At 44.4% G+C, this 17,119-nt stretch overlaps 1 protein-coding gene across 6 annotated transcripts in view; it reads right to left on the bottom strand.

Annotated features, from left to right (window-relative positions):
- LOC137378399 (copine-1-like) overlaps window positions 1–17,119 on the bottom strand; it is a 106,880-nt gene that overhangs the window by 14,268 nt on the left and 75,493 nt on the right. For 5 of the 6 annotated variants that reach the window (XM_068048691.1, XM_068048688.1, XM_068048690.1 and 2 more), the window contains exons 2-9: window positions 15,315–15,459; window positions 13,187–13,366; window positions 12,276–12,350; window positions 8,799–8,870; window positions 7,839–7,922; window positions 4,950–5,039; window positions 3,579–3,677; window positions 172–258 (exon numbers count right to left, since the gene is read on the bottom strand). In XM_068048691.1, the coding sequence (XP_067904792.1) occupies window positions 172–258; window positions 3,579–3,677; window positions 4,950–5,039; window positions 7,839–7,922; window positions 8,799–8,870; window positions 12,276–12,350; window positions 13,187–13,366; window positions 15,315–15,446 (819 nt within the window). In that variant the 5' untranslated portion in view covers window positions 15,447–15,459. Of the gene's footprint in view, window positions 1–171; window positions 259–3,578; window positions 3,678–3,726; window positions 3,823–4,949; window positions 5,040–7,838; window positions 7,923–8,798; window positions 8,871–12,275; window positions 12,351–13,186; window positions 13,367–15,314; window positions 15,460–17,119 lie in introns of all 6 variants that reach the window. The other variant, XM_068048689.1, reaches the window with a different exon arrangement.

Raw genomic sequence — 17,119 nt, 5'->3', positions numbered from 1 at the left:
GCTGGATGGAATGCACGGCCTCCTCCAATTCCTGTGACAGTGCAGCCAGATACTCAATATCATTAACCCTTTGTAAGATGATCAGGGAGTGAGGTGGTACCCACAGGGAGTAAACTATCCCACAAATACAGACAAAGCTCTCCCAGGTAACTCGATTAAGCATTTACACACCTTACAAGATCGGACCCGAATGATGCCAGAATTCTTGTAGCTTTTCTTCTTCTTTTTCTTCTCTGGGTGAATGCATTCAAACTCAATCTTCAGGATACAAACACACCAATCAGGGAACAGCACTTAGCATTACCTAGCATTTAAATCCTTCACTCCAATCTGGACCCCTCTCTCATCACCTCTGTGCTCCTGGACTGAATGGAGCAATAAAAGCTTTCCTTCGGATTCTGACCACCTTTGGACCCCAATCTCTCCCTCTGCAATAATCCTTCTCGTCTCTACTACATCAACACCCTGGGAACCTTCCCTCTCGTTTCCCTGCTAAGCTGAAATACACTGATCTCTTGAATTAATGGCTATTCACACTGGTCTCACCCATTCTTAACCAGGATATCAGAACTGTGGAACTCCTAGTTTCCTTTCCTACCACAACCTACATGCTTTGAAAACCCCAGCTCGATATCACCATATGAACTCATACAATAAGATTCCACCCATCGCAAGCCAAATTCCAAACATTAGAATAACTCCATGACTCTTATCTAAGACAACTGCCTACATCACAAAGCTTCCATTCACCCAATTTTTTGTCAATTAATGTGCAGAGCTATTCCCCTCCCGGCCCCGCCTTCTTTGTCATGTTATTCTAATCAGCTTTGAGTGCGCTGCAAGATGTTAATGCCTACTCTCCTGTCAGTCATGGAGCTAATGGCTGATTCTGGATCTCCTCTCTCTGCATCTGTCCCATGGGGATTTTCTCCCTTTTTAAAAAAAAAATCAGCAGTGGGACGCACTGTCCTGAAACCAGAAGGGAACTTTGCCATTTTGTTATCACAGCAGTGAAGCAGTAAGAGTTAGCAGGAAAGTGCTGTGCTCCGTGAACATTTCAATTACGATTTCCCTGACTTTGACACTGTCGCTGCAGAGATGGCTAGCAGGATACATCTGATTAGACAATCGCTTTTAGCTGAAAACAGGGACATTAAAATCTTGTACGTAAGATCAGTATATTTGGTATTCACTACCTCCTCATTTCCCTGTTCTATAACCCTTCATCAGTCTCTTTCAATTAATAACTGATAAAAACTCAATTAATCCAAGGCAGTGCTGAGAAACTTGGAGAGATAGGTTTTGAAGGAATTGTCTGTCAGTGGAGGGGAACAGTATTTTCCTGCTGGATTTCGGCAGCTTCTACACTTGGCCACTCAATGGGGCTGTGCATCCAAGGAAAAGCCCAAACCAGCAGAGGTGGAAACACTGGCCAATGATGAAAGCGAGAGGCAGAGGCAGTGCGGATCACAGCCAAAGACTAAAAGGGCAACGGGGATCTGAGATGTACCGTACGTAATCAACTTTCATACATTTTTGTGCTTGACCTGAGGGACATCAGCATTGACTAATACAGCACTTAATGTTTGCATTGTATGCTTTGCTGCATCCTATACAACTGCAAGAAGAGGGGAGTGTAAAAAGAGCAGAAAGAAAAAGGATGGAGGAAAGAAAGAACCTCTCAAAGGAACAGAGCAACCTTGGGGTGCAGATACACACGTGCAAGCAAACAGAATCCTTGGTTTTGTTTTTAGAGATACAGGACATAGAAAAGAGGATGGCAATGTGGAACTTATAAGGTAAGGTGCCTAGGGAGTGCAGTGGACAGATTTCTTTTTGAATCACATTATAGGAAGGAGATTAAAATCAATGGAAAAATGCTTAGATTCACTAGACTACCACGGACGAGGGGGTTACAGTGATTGGAGCGACTCGACAGAGTCAGGCTTTTTCACTCAACAAGAAAAAGCTTGGGGCCACTGGATAGAGGTCTTCAAGATTTTGGCAGGTTATGACCAGGTAATTAGTGGCAGATTGTTTCCATTGGCTGGTGAGAAGGTGCAAACTATTGCTACAAAAACAATTAGAAGAGAGGCTAGAACAAAGGCTTATCAGAGAGAGGAGGTAGATTGTGGAATACCCTCATCACAAACACCTGGTCAAGGAAATCCATTTAAAAGGGAATTAAATAGTTGCTTGAAAATAAGACAGCAAAAATCAGGGGAGTAGGGTTAGACTTGCCTTGTGTGCACAAACAGACAAACACAATGTCTGAAAGGGCAGTGGAAGCAGATTCAATAGGAACTGGATATATATATATATATATGGCCCATTTCTGGTCTGCATCTATTCTGTTGCAACAATGTGACTTACAAAGCCAAGCTAACAAAATCAACAACTACCCCAACAACTCCAATGTGATTTCAGTTTCCCTCCTCAGTTTGGATGTGCTTGTACAAGGAACACAGAAAGTTAACATGCAGGCACAGCAAGCAATTAGGAAGGCAAATGGCATGTTGGCCTTTATTGCAAGGGGATTGGAGTACAGGAATAAAGAGGTATTGCTGCAGTTGTACGGGGTTTTGGGGAGACCACATCTGGAATACTATGTGCAGTTTCAGTCTCTACATTTAAGAAAGGATATACTTGCATTGGAGGCAGTGCAGCGAAGGTTCAATGGATTGGTCCCTGGGATGATGGGGTTGCCCTATGATGAGAGACTAAGTAAATTGGGCCTATATTCTCTGGAGTTTCGAAGGAGAGGTAATCTTATTGAAACATATAAGCTTCCAAAAGGGCTGGATAGGGTAAACAAAGATTATTTCCGCTGATTGGGGAATCTAAAACACAGGGCCACAGTCTCAGGATAAGGGGCCGATCATTTATGATGGAGATGAGGAGAAATTATTTCACTCAAAGGGTTGTGAATCTTTGAAATTCGCTACCCGAGAGGGTTGTGGATGCTCCATTGTTGAACACATTTAAGGCTGGGATAAACAGATTTTAGGTCTGAATGGAAATCAAAGGATATGGCGAGCAGGCGAAGTTGAATCCTACGATCAGGCACGATAGTTTTGAAAGGCGGGGCAGGCTCGATGGGCCAGATGGTCTACTCCTGCTCCTATTTCTTGTGTTCTCCAATATTGCCACTTTGACTGAGACACTAAACCGTGTCACCTGCAACCCCAGTGCCGAATTGGGTAATGCTGTACTGTGGGCCTGTGCCCACTGGCAACTAATCCAACCTGATTCTCATGCAGGGTCATAATGGTCAGCAGAGGAAGGGGAGAGAGGGGGAAAGCGCAAAAGAGAAAGTGAGAGCCAGAGAAAGCATGAGAAAAGGAGTGAGAGCGTGAGCGCAAAAAGAGCAGGTAGGAGGGAACAAGCACAAGTGGGAGGAGGGGAAAGAAGTGTAATATAACAGAGTTATAGATTTATAGGAAGTGCACTGCTCAGTTTTTACAATAAATGCAAACACTTCAGCATTTAACAGGGTCTGCAGTGTCATTTGGAAGAAGGGTTATAAAAAGTATATGCCATCTGTAAAGATTTGAGAGAGAAATAAAGAGGATTCTCACCGGAGTCCCAGCTTCCACTTGCTGCAGCTTAGAGAAGTTAGTTTCAAAAATGCCTATCAGATCATGTGAGCCATCACCATCATAATCAGAGCAGGTGACCTACACGGGAAAGAGGACAGCCAAAAGGAAGAGTTAGAGATAGGCTCACCACTTGGTCCTTTGCTTCCAACAGCTTCTGAACGGGAACAATGACCTCCCCTATCAAATCTGAGCCCGTGCTTTCATCCTTATCGTTACAAGCCACCTGACATCAAATAAACAGAGTGAGTGCAGAAACTGGAACAAAGTATCGGCATTGAAAATATTCCTGGGGACCCAGAGCTGAAGACACTGACTTGTGACTGACAGGGGTAAAGCCACCCATTTGAGCCGCCCTGGCACAAAGCCCTCCCCGCCCTGCCTTCGGGAAAGGATCCCATCACCTCATCCTGGCGAGTGGGGGAGGGCTGGGGGCTCTTCAGCTCCACAGCTGCCAGCAGTCCTCACACAAGTGGCCATGCCTGTAGCGTGTGACCCTAAATGGTGACTGCTGAAAGGCTATTCAACTGTGGGAGCATCACAGCTGAGCAAGGTCCTGCCCACATCTAATGTTCATAAAAACATGCTCTCCAGTATGGGTCACTGGAATGACAGTGATCATCAGTTGCTTATTTTCTCCCCTTCTTCCCCTGCCCTGGGGTCATGAGATCAATTATGGGGTCATGAGATCAATTAGAACAACCCCTGACTGCATCTCTGCCAAGATCAGCTAAACCAGAAGAGACTATAATCAAGGCACAAGATCATACCAGGCAGTTAATAAGCAATGGAGTCACCTGGAGAGCAGGGCTGTAGTTTCTAGGGGATTCAGGCAGAGAGCATCACCACTCCTTGGTAATGTTCACACAATCCAGAACCACAGGGAGAACTATTGCTCAGAAACCAGCTACAATGGGAAATATCACCTCATGACTAGAGCTCAGGTGACCATCCAAACCAGCTGGGCTTCAACCATAATCTCACTATATGGTGGAACAGGCTTGAGGGGCCAAATGGCCTCCTCCTGTCCCTAAGGTTTACAGCATGGAATAGTCAAAGGCCCAAGGAACAGGGGAAACTTGAGACAGCTTAAAAATCACATCATTTAAATCAGAATGAATCAAGCAGGCAGTACGTGATATCCTTCTGTAACATACACAACTCCTTCAACTGAAGTTGATTCTGCCTACAGCTCCTTCCCCCATCAGTCCCCTGGTGCAGGTTATCACACGCACACATTTAAATTCTGGCACCGCCATAGTGTCCAGCTCTCAAATAGAGCAACACCCTGGAATCAAGGGAATGCTCCACCGCTCCCTGTAGCCAGCACAGAAAAGGATTCAAAACCTGTACCTTAATAGGCTTCTGCATATCTCCATTACACAGTGACTGCAAGGAGACAGAGAAAGTTTTCCAGTTCGGATTCAGGTTGTTCTTAATGACCTGCAAACAAGAAACAGCGGAGGAAGAGAATGTGAGCACATAATGACCAGTATTCGCATCCTTTGCTGTAATGAGCCATAGGTAGTTTTTGTAGAATCAGAATCATACAGCGCAGGAGAATATTCAGCCCATCCTGCCTGTGCTGGCTCTTTGAAAGAGCTATCCAATTAGTCCCACTCCCCTGCTCTTTCCCCATAGCCCTGTAAATTTTTCCCATTCAAGTATTTATCCAATTCCCTTTTGAAAGTCATTACTGAATCTGCTTCCACCACCTCTCAGGCAGCACATTCCAGATCACATCAACTTGCTGTGTAAAGAAAATACTTATCTCCCTCTGGCTCATTTGCCAATTATCTTAAATCTGTGCCATCTGGTTATCTGCCAGTGAAAACAGTTTCTCCTCATTCATCATCAATCCCTCATAATTTTGGACCCCTCTATTAAATCTCCCTTAACCTTCTCTGCTAAGGGGAACAATCCCAGCTTCTGCAGTCTCTCCATAGAACTGAAAACCCTCATCCCTATTCCAATTCATGTAAATCTCGTCTGTGCTCACTTAAGATGAAGAAATCCAGTATGTTGGTGGTAAAGATGACTGTTTTTTGTTAGCTATGGAATCTGATGCGATTATCATCATTCTCAGTCACCGAAACACTGATGTGATGTATTCACTATGCAGTGTGCTCTCCCCACTTACTAACCCAATCTCAGGGTACTATATGGAGCCATAGCTGAGGTGACGGGTGCTCTGTGGTGTGCATTTTTATTCACTCTATGGATGTGGGCATGTCTGGCATTTGTTGCCCATCCTCCAACTGTCCTTGAGATGGTGGTGCTGGGCCGCCTTCTTGAAGCTCTGCAGTCCATGTGCTGAAGGCTCCAGCCACATAGCTTACCAACACAATGTCCTGAAAGCTCCCAGTTTTTAACTGGTTCAAAATGTTCTACCATGGGCTATCCACACAGAGTGAAAATGACCTCCAGGAGATAGCCAGCTGTCAGTCACCATCACCCTGTACCCACAGGGAGCTGTGGGGGTTCAGTATCAGAGTCTGCCCCACACCCAGGAATTTTTAAATGCTCATCTGTTTTCCAATCACTCCATGACCTCGCCCCTCCCCATCTCTGTAACCTCCTCCAACGACCTTCCAAGATAATTGCGCTCTTCCAATTCTGACCTCTTGCACATCCCCAATTTTCATCATGGCTGTGCCTTCAACTCCTTAGGCTCTTAGCTCTAGAATTCTCTTCTTAAACTTCTCTGCTTCTCTACATCTCTATCCTGCTTTAAGTTGTTCCTTAAAACCTACCTCTTTAACAAAGACCTGTCTTAATACCTTATGTGGCTCAGTGTCAAATTGTTCGTTAATGCTCCTGTGAAAACCCATCGGACGGTTTAATACATTAAGGGTGCAATATAAAAGCAAATTGTTGTCCCAATTTCACATCGCTTGGCATAGCATGTTGGAGCCAAATTGGCCCAAAGAGACCCCACATACAGTGCAAAATTCTCCTGCTGAAACCTGATGGAAAGATCCAGACTTGGAATAAACCGCTCCCCTTCATTCTGATCTCCCTATTTTGACACTTGTTTAAATTCCTTTGTTGCAATTCCTGCACATTGAGTGCAGCAAGGAATTCCAGACAGGATTACCACAGGATGCGCAATAGACTGTTGGCTGTTTGGTGTGGCCTGTGACTGGATACGAGTCAAAAAGCCCTGAAGCACTCCACAGGCTGTTGATGCTTTAAACCCTTGCACAGGGATCCTAGACTGGGAGCTGGATCCTTCACACTCGTCTCCACATAATCCTATAAATTAACTGCAGCACAGTAAGATGCAACATAAAGTCAACTTTAGGATACAGAGGCACTGGAGAAGATGCAACAAGAGAATTCACAAGGACGATACCAGATACCAACTGAAAAGGTGTAATTACAAAAATGGTTGAACAGGCTGGGGCTCGTCTCCAGAAAAGAAAAGGCTGAGGGGTGACCTGACAGAGGTCTTGAAGATTTATGAAAGGGTTTGACAGAGTAGATGTAGCGAAGATATTTCTATTTGTGGGAGCAAGACCAAAACTAGGGGCCATAAATACAAGATAATCACTAATAAATCTAATATGGAATTCAAGAGGAACTTCTTTACCCAGAGAGTGGTGAGAATGTGGAACTCGCTACCACCGGGAGTGGTTGAGGTGAACAGTATAGATGCAGTTAAGGGAAAGCTGGATAAGTATATGAGGGAGAAAGAAATATTGATGGATGAGATGAAGAGGGGTGGGAGGAGGCTCATGTGGAACACCAGCATGGACCTATTGGGCCGAATGGCCTATTTCTGTGCTATAAATTCTATTAGCAGGGATGGTTTCTGGACCTGAGCTTTACGTAACCGATAGAACAGGAACACAGGACTTCTGACTTTCACCTGAAACCAACCACAGAGCTTGCCAAACCGCGGAGTGCCCACTCCCTGCAGCTCTCTAACCTCCAAGAAGTTGTCAAAAAATAAAATATTTGCATCAGTTTCCCAGCGATTAAAATGAGTGTCGAAAACGAGTAGTGAAGCTACACAGAATAAAATCATATGACTATCAGCAATACATCAATCTGGTGCTGCCCATGACTATAGTAAAGGAGAAAGTGAAGAGCTATGAAGAAAGAGTGGGTCTAATTGACTAGTGCTTTGAAAGAGCCAGTACAGACAGAATGGGCTGAGCAGCTTCCTTCTGTGCTGTAAGATTCTCTGTTATATAAGGAATGTTACAAGTTGTGTTGGTTATGTTCGAAGGCCATTACCTCTGAGCGGTAAGCTAGCTGCCATTTGTCACCGTCTCCTTGCCTGTACAGTTCCAGAAAAGGATCAGATTTCCCCATGAAATCCTTTTAAAAGAAAGAGAGAGTTAAGTTCACCAAACCAAAAAGAAAATGTAAAACAGATGAAATGTTCAAACCTTCCCATCGATGCCAAATTAAATGGGTTAGTTTTGAGCTCATTAAGGTGAGAGTGTGTGCGATGGGGTAAGGAACCCTTTCCATTCAGGGTTAGAATTAAGGAGTCACAGAATCGGGTACAGCACAGTTTAGACACGGTGCCAACACTCTGTCCCAACAATGTGCTTTAACCCCATTTTCAGGTTTCACCCACTAATGCATCAGAAATCTCTGAGCAGAACATGCCCAATTAGTGCAGAATTAGGAAGTTTTGTGCTGTGGATTCATAGCCGTAGGAACTGGATTGAGAGTGCCTCAAAATAATCTCAAGTAGGAACCTTACAACTTTACAGCAAAGGGGAAGCTTTCATCCCCATCCTTTCTGGACTGAACTTAAACCCAAGTCTGTGAATTAAAGGTCAGCTTGTCTGCCACTCAAGCTGTCTGAAGGCAAGTTTTAAATAGAATCTGTGCTCACTCTCAGGGTGAGATTGGCAAAACCAATGAACTAAAAGGAAGGGTTGTGCCTGGCAGTTCCTGATGCAAGATACAGATGGCAGAAACCCACAAGCACTCAACCTGAGGGTTAAAATTAGGATGATCCAATCAGCTCAGGGTAGGATTTAGGCTCGGCTCCATCGATCTGTAATCCACTGGATCAACACACATCCTACATAACTCTCCCACTGTGTCTCATCACCTCTGATTACAAACACACTTTGCATTTCACAGAACCATTTTTTAAAAATCCATTTCCTCATAGTGGCTGCAACTACTGAGTAAGGGTGAACTCCAACACAAAACCCTGAATGCATTGCTCAGCACCTTATTCTCCAGGTTTCTTGCTTCCAGTTGCAGAATGGCTGCCCGTTTATCCTGGATCTCCTCAGCTATAATCTGAGCGCAGAAATAAAAAAGATCACATCAAAATTTGAATCTCAAATGCTCAATAGGATTTCACAGGATATAGCTTTTGTCAGGGAGTTTATTTAGGAGGATCCAACAGCAGCAGCAAGCACTCCCAGGGCAGATATATAAAGTCACAGATGTATACAGCACAGAAACAGGCCCTTCGGCCCACCGTGTTCACGCCGGCCATCAAGCCCATCTATTCTAATCCCATTTTCCAGCACTTGGCCTGTAGCCTTGTATGCTATGGCGTTTCAAGTGCTCATCTAAATACTTCTTAAATATTGTGAGGGTACCTGCCTCTACCACCTCTTCAGGCAGTGTGTTCCAGATTCCAACCACCCTCTGGGTGAAATTTCTTTTCCTAAAATCCCTTCTAAACCTTCTGCCCCTTACCTGAAATCTATGCCCCCTGATTATTGACCCCTCCACTAAGGGAAAAAGTTTCTTCCCATCTACACTAACAATGCCCCTCATAATCTTGTATACCTCAATCAGGTACCCCCTCAGCCTTCTCTGCTCTAAGGAAAACAACCCTAGCCTATCCAGTCACTCTTCAGAGCTGAAATGCTCCAGCCCAGGCAACATACTGGCGAGTCTCCTCTGCACCCTCTCCAGTGCAATCACATCCTTCTTATAGTGTGGTGCCCAGAACTGTACACAGTACTCCAGATGTGGCCCAACTAGCACTTTATAAAGCTCCATCATAACCTCCCTGCTCTTACATTCTATGCCTTGGCTAATAAAGGCAAGTATCCCATATGCCTTCCTAACCACCTTATCTACCTGTGCTGCTGCCTTCAGTGATCAATGGACAAGTACACTACCGTCCCTCTGACCCTCTGCACCTCCTAGGGTCCTACCATCCATTGTATATTCCCTTGCATTGTTAGCCCTCCCAAAATGCATCACCTCACACTTCTCAGGATTAAATTCCATTTGCCACTGCTCTGCCCATCTTACCAGCCCATCTATATTGTCCTGTAATCTAAAGCTTTCCACCTCAATATTTATGACATCACCAATTTTCGTGTCATCCGCGAACTTACAGATCATACCTCCTATATTCACGTCAAAATCATTAATGTACACTACAAACAGCAAGGGTCCCAGCACCGGTGCCTGCGGTACACCACTGGTTACACACTTCCCATTGCAAAAACAACCCTCCACCATCACCCTCTGCCTCCTGCCACTAAGCCAATTTTGAATCCAATTTGCCAAATTGCCCTAGATCCCATGGGCTCTTTTCTTGACCAATCTCCCATACGGGACCTTATCAAAAGCCTTACTGAAGTCCATGTCGACTAGATCAACTGCTTCACCCTCATCTGCACACCTGGTCACCTCCTCGAAAAATTCAGTCAAATTGGTTAGACATGATCTCCCCCTGACAAGGCCATGCTGCCTCTCCAAGTGAAGATTAATCCTGTCCCTCAGAATTTTTTCCAATAGTTTCCCTACCACTGATGTTAGACTCACCGGCCTGCAATTACCTGGTTTATCCCTACTACACTTCTTAAATAATGGTACCACATTCACAGTCCTCCAGTCCTCTGGCACCTCTCCTGTGGCCAGAGAGGATTTGAAAATTTGTGTCAGAGTCCCTGCAATCTCCTCCCTTGCCTCACTTAGCAGCCTGGGATACATCTTATCTGGGCCTGGGGATTTATCCACTTTTAAGCCTGATAAAACCGCTGATACCTCCTCCCTTTCAATGCTAATATGTTCAAGTATATCACAATCCCCCTCCCTGATCTCTACACCTGCATCATCCTTCGCCATAATGAACACAGTTGACAAGTTATCATTCAAAATCTCACCTACATCCTGCAGCTCCACACAGATTGCCACTTTAGTCGTTAATGGGCCCTACTCTTTCCCTGGTTATCCTCTTGCCCTTAATATACTTATAAAATGCCTTGAGATTTTCCTTTATCTTGCCTGCCAGTGTTTTCTCATGCCCCCTCCTCGCTCTCCTAATTACTTTTTTTTTTAAGTAGCCCCCTATACTTTCTAAACTCCTCTAGGGCCTCCACTGTTTTCAGCGCTCTGAATCTGCCGTAAGCCTCCTTTTTTTCCCCCCCTATCCAATCCTCTATATCCCTTGACATCCAGGGATCCCTGGACTTGTTGGTCCTACCCTTCACCTTTACGTGAGCATGTTGACTCTGAACTCCCACTATTTCCTTTTTTGAATGACTCCCACTGGTCTGAAGTAGACTTTCCTACAAGTAGCTGCTCACAGTCCATTTTGGCCAGATCCTGTTTTATCATACTGAAATCGGCCTTCCCCTGATTAAGTACCTTTATTTCCGGTCCCTCTTTGTCCTTTTTCATAACTACTTTAAATCTTATAGAGTTATGGTCACTATCCCTGAAATGCTCCCCCACTGACACTTCTACCGGCTACATTCCCTAGGATTAGGTCCAGTATCGCCCCTTCTCTTGTAGAACTTTCTACATACCGGCTCAAAAAGGATGCATTTTAAGAATTCCACCCATTTTAAGCCTTTTGCACTAAGACTATCCCAGTTAATATTGGGGAAGTTGAAATCCCCTACTATTACTACACCTCTCTGAGATTTGCCTACATATCTGCTCCTCTATCTCTCCCTGACTGTTTGAAGGCCTGTAGTACACGCCCAAAGTGATCGCCCCCTTTTTGTTTTTAAGTTCTACTCATATGGCCTCATTTGAGGAACCTTCTAAGATATCATCCCTCCTTACTGCAGTAATTGACTCCTTGATCAATAGTACAATGCTACCTCCTCTTTTACAACCCCCCCAACCCCGTCATGCTCCCTATAAAGCTCCCTCTACACTGTCCCAAAAACATTTCCTTCACTGAACCTCAAGAGCATCTACTGCTGCATTACTGTCATTTCCCACAGCACCTGCCCTTCCAAAGCATCAGATTGCCAGTTTAGTTTGTGTTGGGGGCTCAAGCCCTTGCATGAATTAGATTTAAGCTGGATTCAAACCAGATTCCAGAGGCAATATCCTAAACACAGCTCACTACCCAATCCTTTAAAGAACTGGCACATGCAGCCACTGCAGTTACTACAAATGGAATTATAATCAGTTAAGATTGTGCAACTTTGAATGTTTATACAGCGTCAAAAACATAAAGGCTTAAAATTATTCAAGATATTGATTCAAGATAACCTGCTGATTCAACTGATCACCCTCTCTTTGAAATAATAACAAGCTCCAAGGGTATTGCAAGCTTCACTTCTCTATAACTGTACCTGGAGCAAGCCCCCCATCTCCCCTCAAGTGACAGAGAAAACAATACAAGGGATCTAGAGAAGCTCAGATTTAACCTGAAGGGCACTTAGTTGTACTTTGCATGACCAGAGGGGTCGAGGAGAAGGGAGTGATATTACTCACCGTGATGTTCCCTTTCCCAGCCAGCTTCCCCTTCTTCAAATGCAGAGGTCGAGTGAATGTCTTACTCGAGACAATCTGGAAGGGACAGAAGTGGGTCAGTGGAATAGAAATGCATCAATCCCAAACTCATCCCAAACTAATCCCACTGCGCCACTCTCTTCCCCATAGCCCTGCGTCAATCCCAAACTCATCCCACTGCCCCACCCTCTCCCTACATCCCTGTATATTCAAATATTTACCCATGCTTCCCCTAAAAGATGCAATGGTGTCTGTTTCAACCACTCCCTGTGGCAAAGCATTCCATTCTCCAAGAACATTTGTCTTGACGCCTCTCCTGATGCATGTAATTATAATTTTAAATTGATCTCCCTTTCTTCCTGACACTCCAACCTGAGGAAATAATCTTTCCCTGTTCACTATCAATACTCTGTAGTTTAAAAATCTCCATTAAAACTGCTCTTGGCCCTCACTGCTCTTGTGGGGATAGGCCAAGTCTCTCCTTGCTTCTAACTATAGTCTCCTATTCCTGGCATCATCTGAAAATACAGTAACTTGTATTTTCACCCTTCCCGAGCAGTGCCAGCCCCATTACAGCATACAGTGATAGATGTGCACAGCATTCCAATTAAATTTGATCTTCAGTAACAGCAGGAGACTCGCAGGTCAGGTGAGAAAAACTACTGAAGTGAGAAAGAAAAGACAAAAGGGAAATTAAAGCAGGTACTCCTTGCCTTCCCGCCGCTAACTCCCCACCTTGACAGGGATGGCCACCTCAACACTTGACCAATACCCAGGAGACAATTCCACTGGCAGCTTCCTTGTACAGATGAGAGCGCAAGGAGAGAGAAGGAAAAAGCACAGTCTCTGTAACAGTCTGCAGGTAAATGAGCCCAACACACAAAGCAGGTTACCTGTCCGAGGGTGCACTCCACTCCTCCCAGGAAGTCATCATCGTTCAGGTTTGTGGATTTATTGTCGATATCGTAAATACCAAACTTGAGTTTCTGCACACGTTCGAAGTAATAGTCCACCTCCAACTTCTTGGCAAATTCGGGACTCTGGCAGTTTTTTACTCTCTCGGTTCGATCCAGCTGTTGGGTGGAGACCAAAGTGAGTCACGCAAGTCAAATTTGTTGTCATGTACAAAATTGCAAATCCGTCCTGCCCAGCTGTAAAAATACATTTCATTTTGTGTGAGCTGTGGTTCAGTGGGTAGCACTCTCGCACAAGTCAGGTCAGGAGTTCAAATCCCACTCCAGGCTGACACTCCCAGTACAATACTGAAGGAAAGATTCACTTTCGGAGGTGCCGTCTGCTTCTCTCTCCACAGTTGCTGCCAGACCTGAACATTTCCAGCACTTTTTGTTTTGTTTCTGATTTCCAGCATCTGCAGTATTTTACTTTTATTTTAGAGAACAGTGTTGCCTGGAAACAAAAGCATTATTCATGTGCAAATATGCAACAGCATATTCCAAGGGGAACGTGATCATCTCTCTATTGACAGGATCCCACTGCCAGTCAGTTATTTTCCCAGCTCCTTTTTGAAGGAATTATTCCGGCCATGAGCCTCCCCTAGTCTCATTTGAGACTGGTTTCCTCTGGACTACTTTTTTGCTCTCAGTTATCCAAGAAAACCCACAACATTTTTAAACCTGTATCATTTCCTCCCTGAAGCCTTTGTATTGAGAAACCTAACTTGTGGGCTTTGGCTCTTTGCTTGAGGACCAAGATTATAAAAAGTAAAGAAATAACTTGAATTTATATATCATCTTATCACATCATTAAGATATTCAAAAGCGCTTCAGGTCCAATGAATGTGTTTTGACCTGCAGTCCCCATTGCAGTGTAGGCAAATGCAGCAAATATTTGCTGACATAAAGATCTAAACACAGCAAGCGAATGAAGTGACCAGAGGGACTGTTTTTTGATGGGGTTGGTTGAAGTGGGAATGTTGGCCCTGGGAAAACATCCTGCTCAACTTCCCATGGTGCCGTGGAATCACTGACCTTTCTCTTGGCTGTCCATAAAGACAGCATCTCTGACAATATGGCATTCCTCTCAGTACTGCACTGAAGAGTCAGAGTAAATCCTGGAGTGGGGCGTGAACTCCCAACCTACCAACCCAGAGGTGAGAGCCGTACTTCTGCACTAAGCTGGTACTTGAGGGGAAGTCAACTTTTCTTAGTTAGTGTACTTAGATTTTGTGTGTATGCTTCTCTTGCTGACTTGCGTTGGTTCCTGGTCTGGCAATGCCTCAACTTTAAAATTCTCAGCCTCATTTTCAAATTCCTCCTTGATCTCACCCCTCCCTATCTCTGGAACCTTTGCCAGCTCTACAACCCTCCAAGATCTCTGTACTCCTCCAATTCTTTAGCATCCCGATTTTAATTGCTCCACTATTAGCAGCCGTGCCTTCAGCTGCCTGGGTTCTAAGCTCTGGAATTCCCTCCCTAAACCTCTCCGCCTCTCTCTTCCTCGAAGGCACTCTTTAAAACATACATTACACCAAGCTTCTGGTCACCTGGACCAATTTATTTTATTTTCATTTAGAGATACAGCACTGAAACAGGCCCTTCGGCCCAGAGTCTGCGCTGACCAACAACCACCCATTTATACTAATCCTACATTAATCCCATATTCCCCTACCACATTCCCACCATTCTCCTCCTACCTACCTACACTAGGGGCAATTTACAACGGCCAATTTACCTATCAACCTGCAAGTCTTTGGCTGTGGAGGAAACCGGATCACCCGGCGGAAACCCACGCAGTCACAGGGAGAACTTGCAAACTCCGCACAGGCAGTACCCAGAACCGAACCAGAGTCGCTGGAGCTCCTTATCATGTGGCTTGGTGTCAAATTTCGTTTAATAAACTCCTGTGAAGTGCCTGGAGATGTTTTACTACATTCAAAGTGCTACACAAATGCAAGTTGTTGTAAGTGATTGCAGGATAGCTAAAAAATCTTATACAGCAAAAGCACACAATTTGTTTTGAAGTGCTTCGGATCACCCAAAGTCTCCGTGAAGACAGCATTACCTCCATCCACTGGTCATCTGCTCCAGTGTTTTGCCGTAAGACACATAACGGGTCAGACATCGATCCAACATCTTTGTCCATCAAATTTTCACAGGAAATGGTCAACTGTACTTTTGTCACACACTGCGCCATCTTCAAGAAACAGCTGTGCATTAAGAGAAAGAAAAAAAAAGTTATTTAAGAAGACATTTGCCAAACAGGTGAATAATCCTCCACAATAACAAATATGGATGCTTCTCTCACCGGGCTCATTCAAGCTACTTGTAACACAGCACAACCAGGGAAAAAATAACCACCATATGAAAACTGAATAGGGTGCATGTTTTGTCCATCACTTACTGTAATGCATAGAAACAACACAAAACAATTGCTTGAAACTAAAATACCATTACTTAATGCTGCATGGTCCTGGACCTGCAACCTCAAACTTACAAATAGTTTTCAATCTGACAATTTGACCTGAAGCCGCTCACAGAATAAACAGAGTTTCACCAGAGCTGTACTCAGCACATTCTCCTGTCCTATAACACACCTGATTTTTGGGACAGCACAGCATCTGATTTTGCACTGATCAGCTCCACAGGAGATCCAGACAACTCAAAGCCACCAGAAACTTTTCATTCATCAACCGTTCCTGTGGGCTGTGACAGACCTGCAAACAGCTAACCACTACACAACGCGAAATGCGCTCCCTATAGTACAATACAAAAGGAGGCCATTTGACCCATCATGTCTATGCCAGCTCTTTCAAAGAGCAATCCAGCTAGTCTTACTCCTCTGCTATTTCCCCACTTGCCTGCAATTCCTTTTCTCCTTCAGCTTGGAAGGATGAAATTAATTGTACAGCTCGAGATCTGTTTGTAGTTTATTGAACACAAGATGGCAAAAATTGACAAATCCCCCCATTATACTTCAGTGAAATCCCAGCAACAATCTTGTGCCTCAGCTGATAAAGCTTGCAAACATTTAAATGCACGGAACTCACCATGCTTCAGTGCACACCAAGCCTCCTCAAACAGCACCTTCCAAACCCGCGACCTCTACCAGCTGGAAGGACCAGGGCACCAGACGCATGTTCCCTTCCAAGCCACACACCATCCTGACTTGCAATTATATCACCGTTCCTTCACTGTTGCTGGGTCAAGATTCTGGAGCTCCTTTCATAAGGACACTGTGGGTGCACCTACACTGTTTAAGGCAGCAGCTCACCACCACCTGCTCAAGGGCAATCAGGGATGAGCAATAAATGCTGGCTTTGCCAGCAACACTTATCCCATGAATGAATTTTTAAAAAAGTGGCATTTGCAGCTCACACCCAACAAAAAAATGATAGGATACTTAGAGTAATAAAGGACTCATCAGACCACAACTGACACCCCTCCCACTCGTTGCACTGCCAAGTTAAAACTAAGATGCAAGCATTCTTCTCACTATACTCCTGCTTATGCTATCATACCTCAAACAATTCCCAGCTGCTATAGAAAGCCAGGCGTTTCTATACTGGAAACAATTCAGCAGTAAATCACAGAGCACCTTTTCCACACAAAGCAGAATGGAACGCTAACTCTCCCAGAGATTGGATGCTGGGGGACAAATGGAGTTTACAAAATAAAAGATTTTTGTATTGCATCACAACCAACTTGGTGCACAATTAATCTGAAGCCTTCTTTTTTTATTTTTATTTTATTATTAGAGATACAGCACTGAAACAGGCCCTTCGGCCCACCGAGTCTGTGCCGACCAACAACCACCCATTTATACTAACACTACAGTAATCCCATACTCCCTATCACCTACCTACACTA

Source organism: Heterodontus francisci, chromosome 16 (genome assembly GCF_036365525.1).
Source record: "Heterodontus francisci isolate sHetFra1 chromosome 16, sHetFra1.hap1, whole genome shotgun sequence".
In the NCBI taxonomy this organism is placed as follows: domain Eukaryota; kingdom Metazoa; phylum Chordata; class Chondrichthyes; order Heterodontiformes; family Heterodontidae; genus Heterodontus; species Heterodontus francisci.
This window is presented reverse-complemented; position numbering and strand designations above follow the sequence as displayed.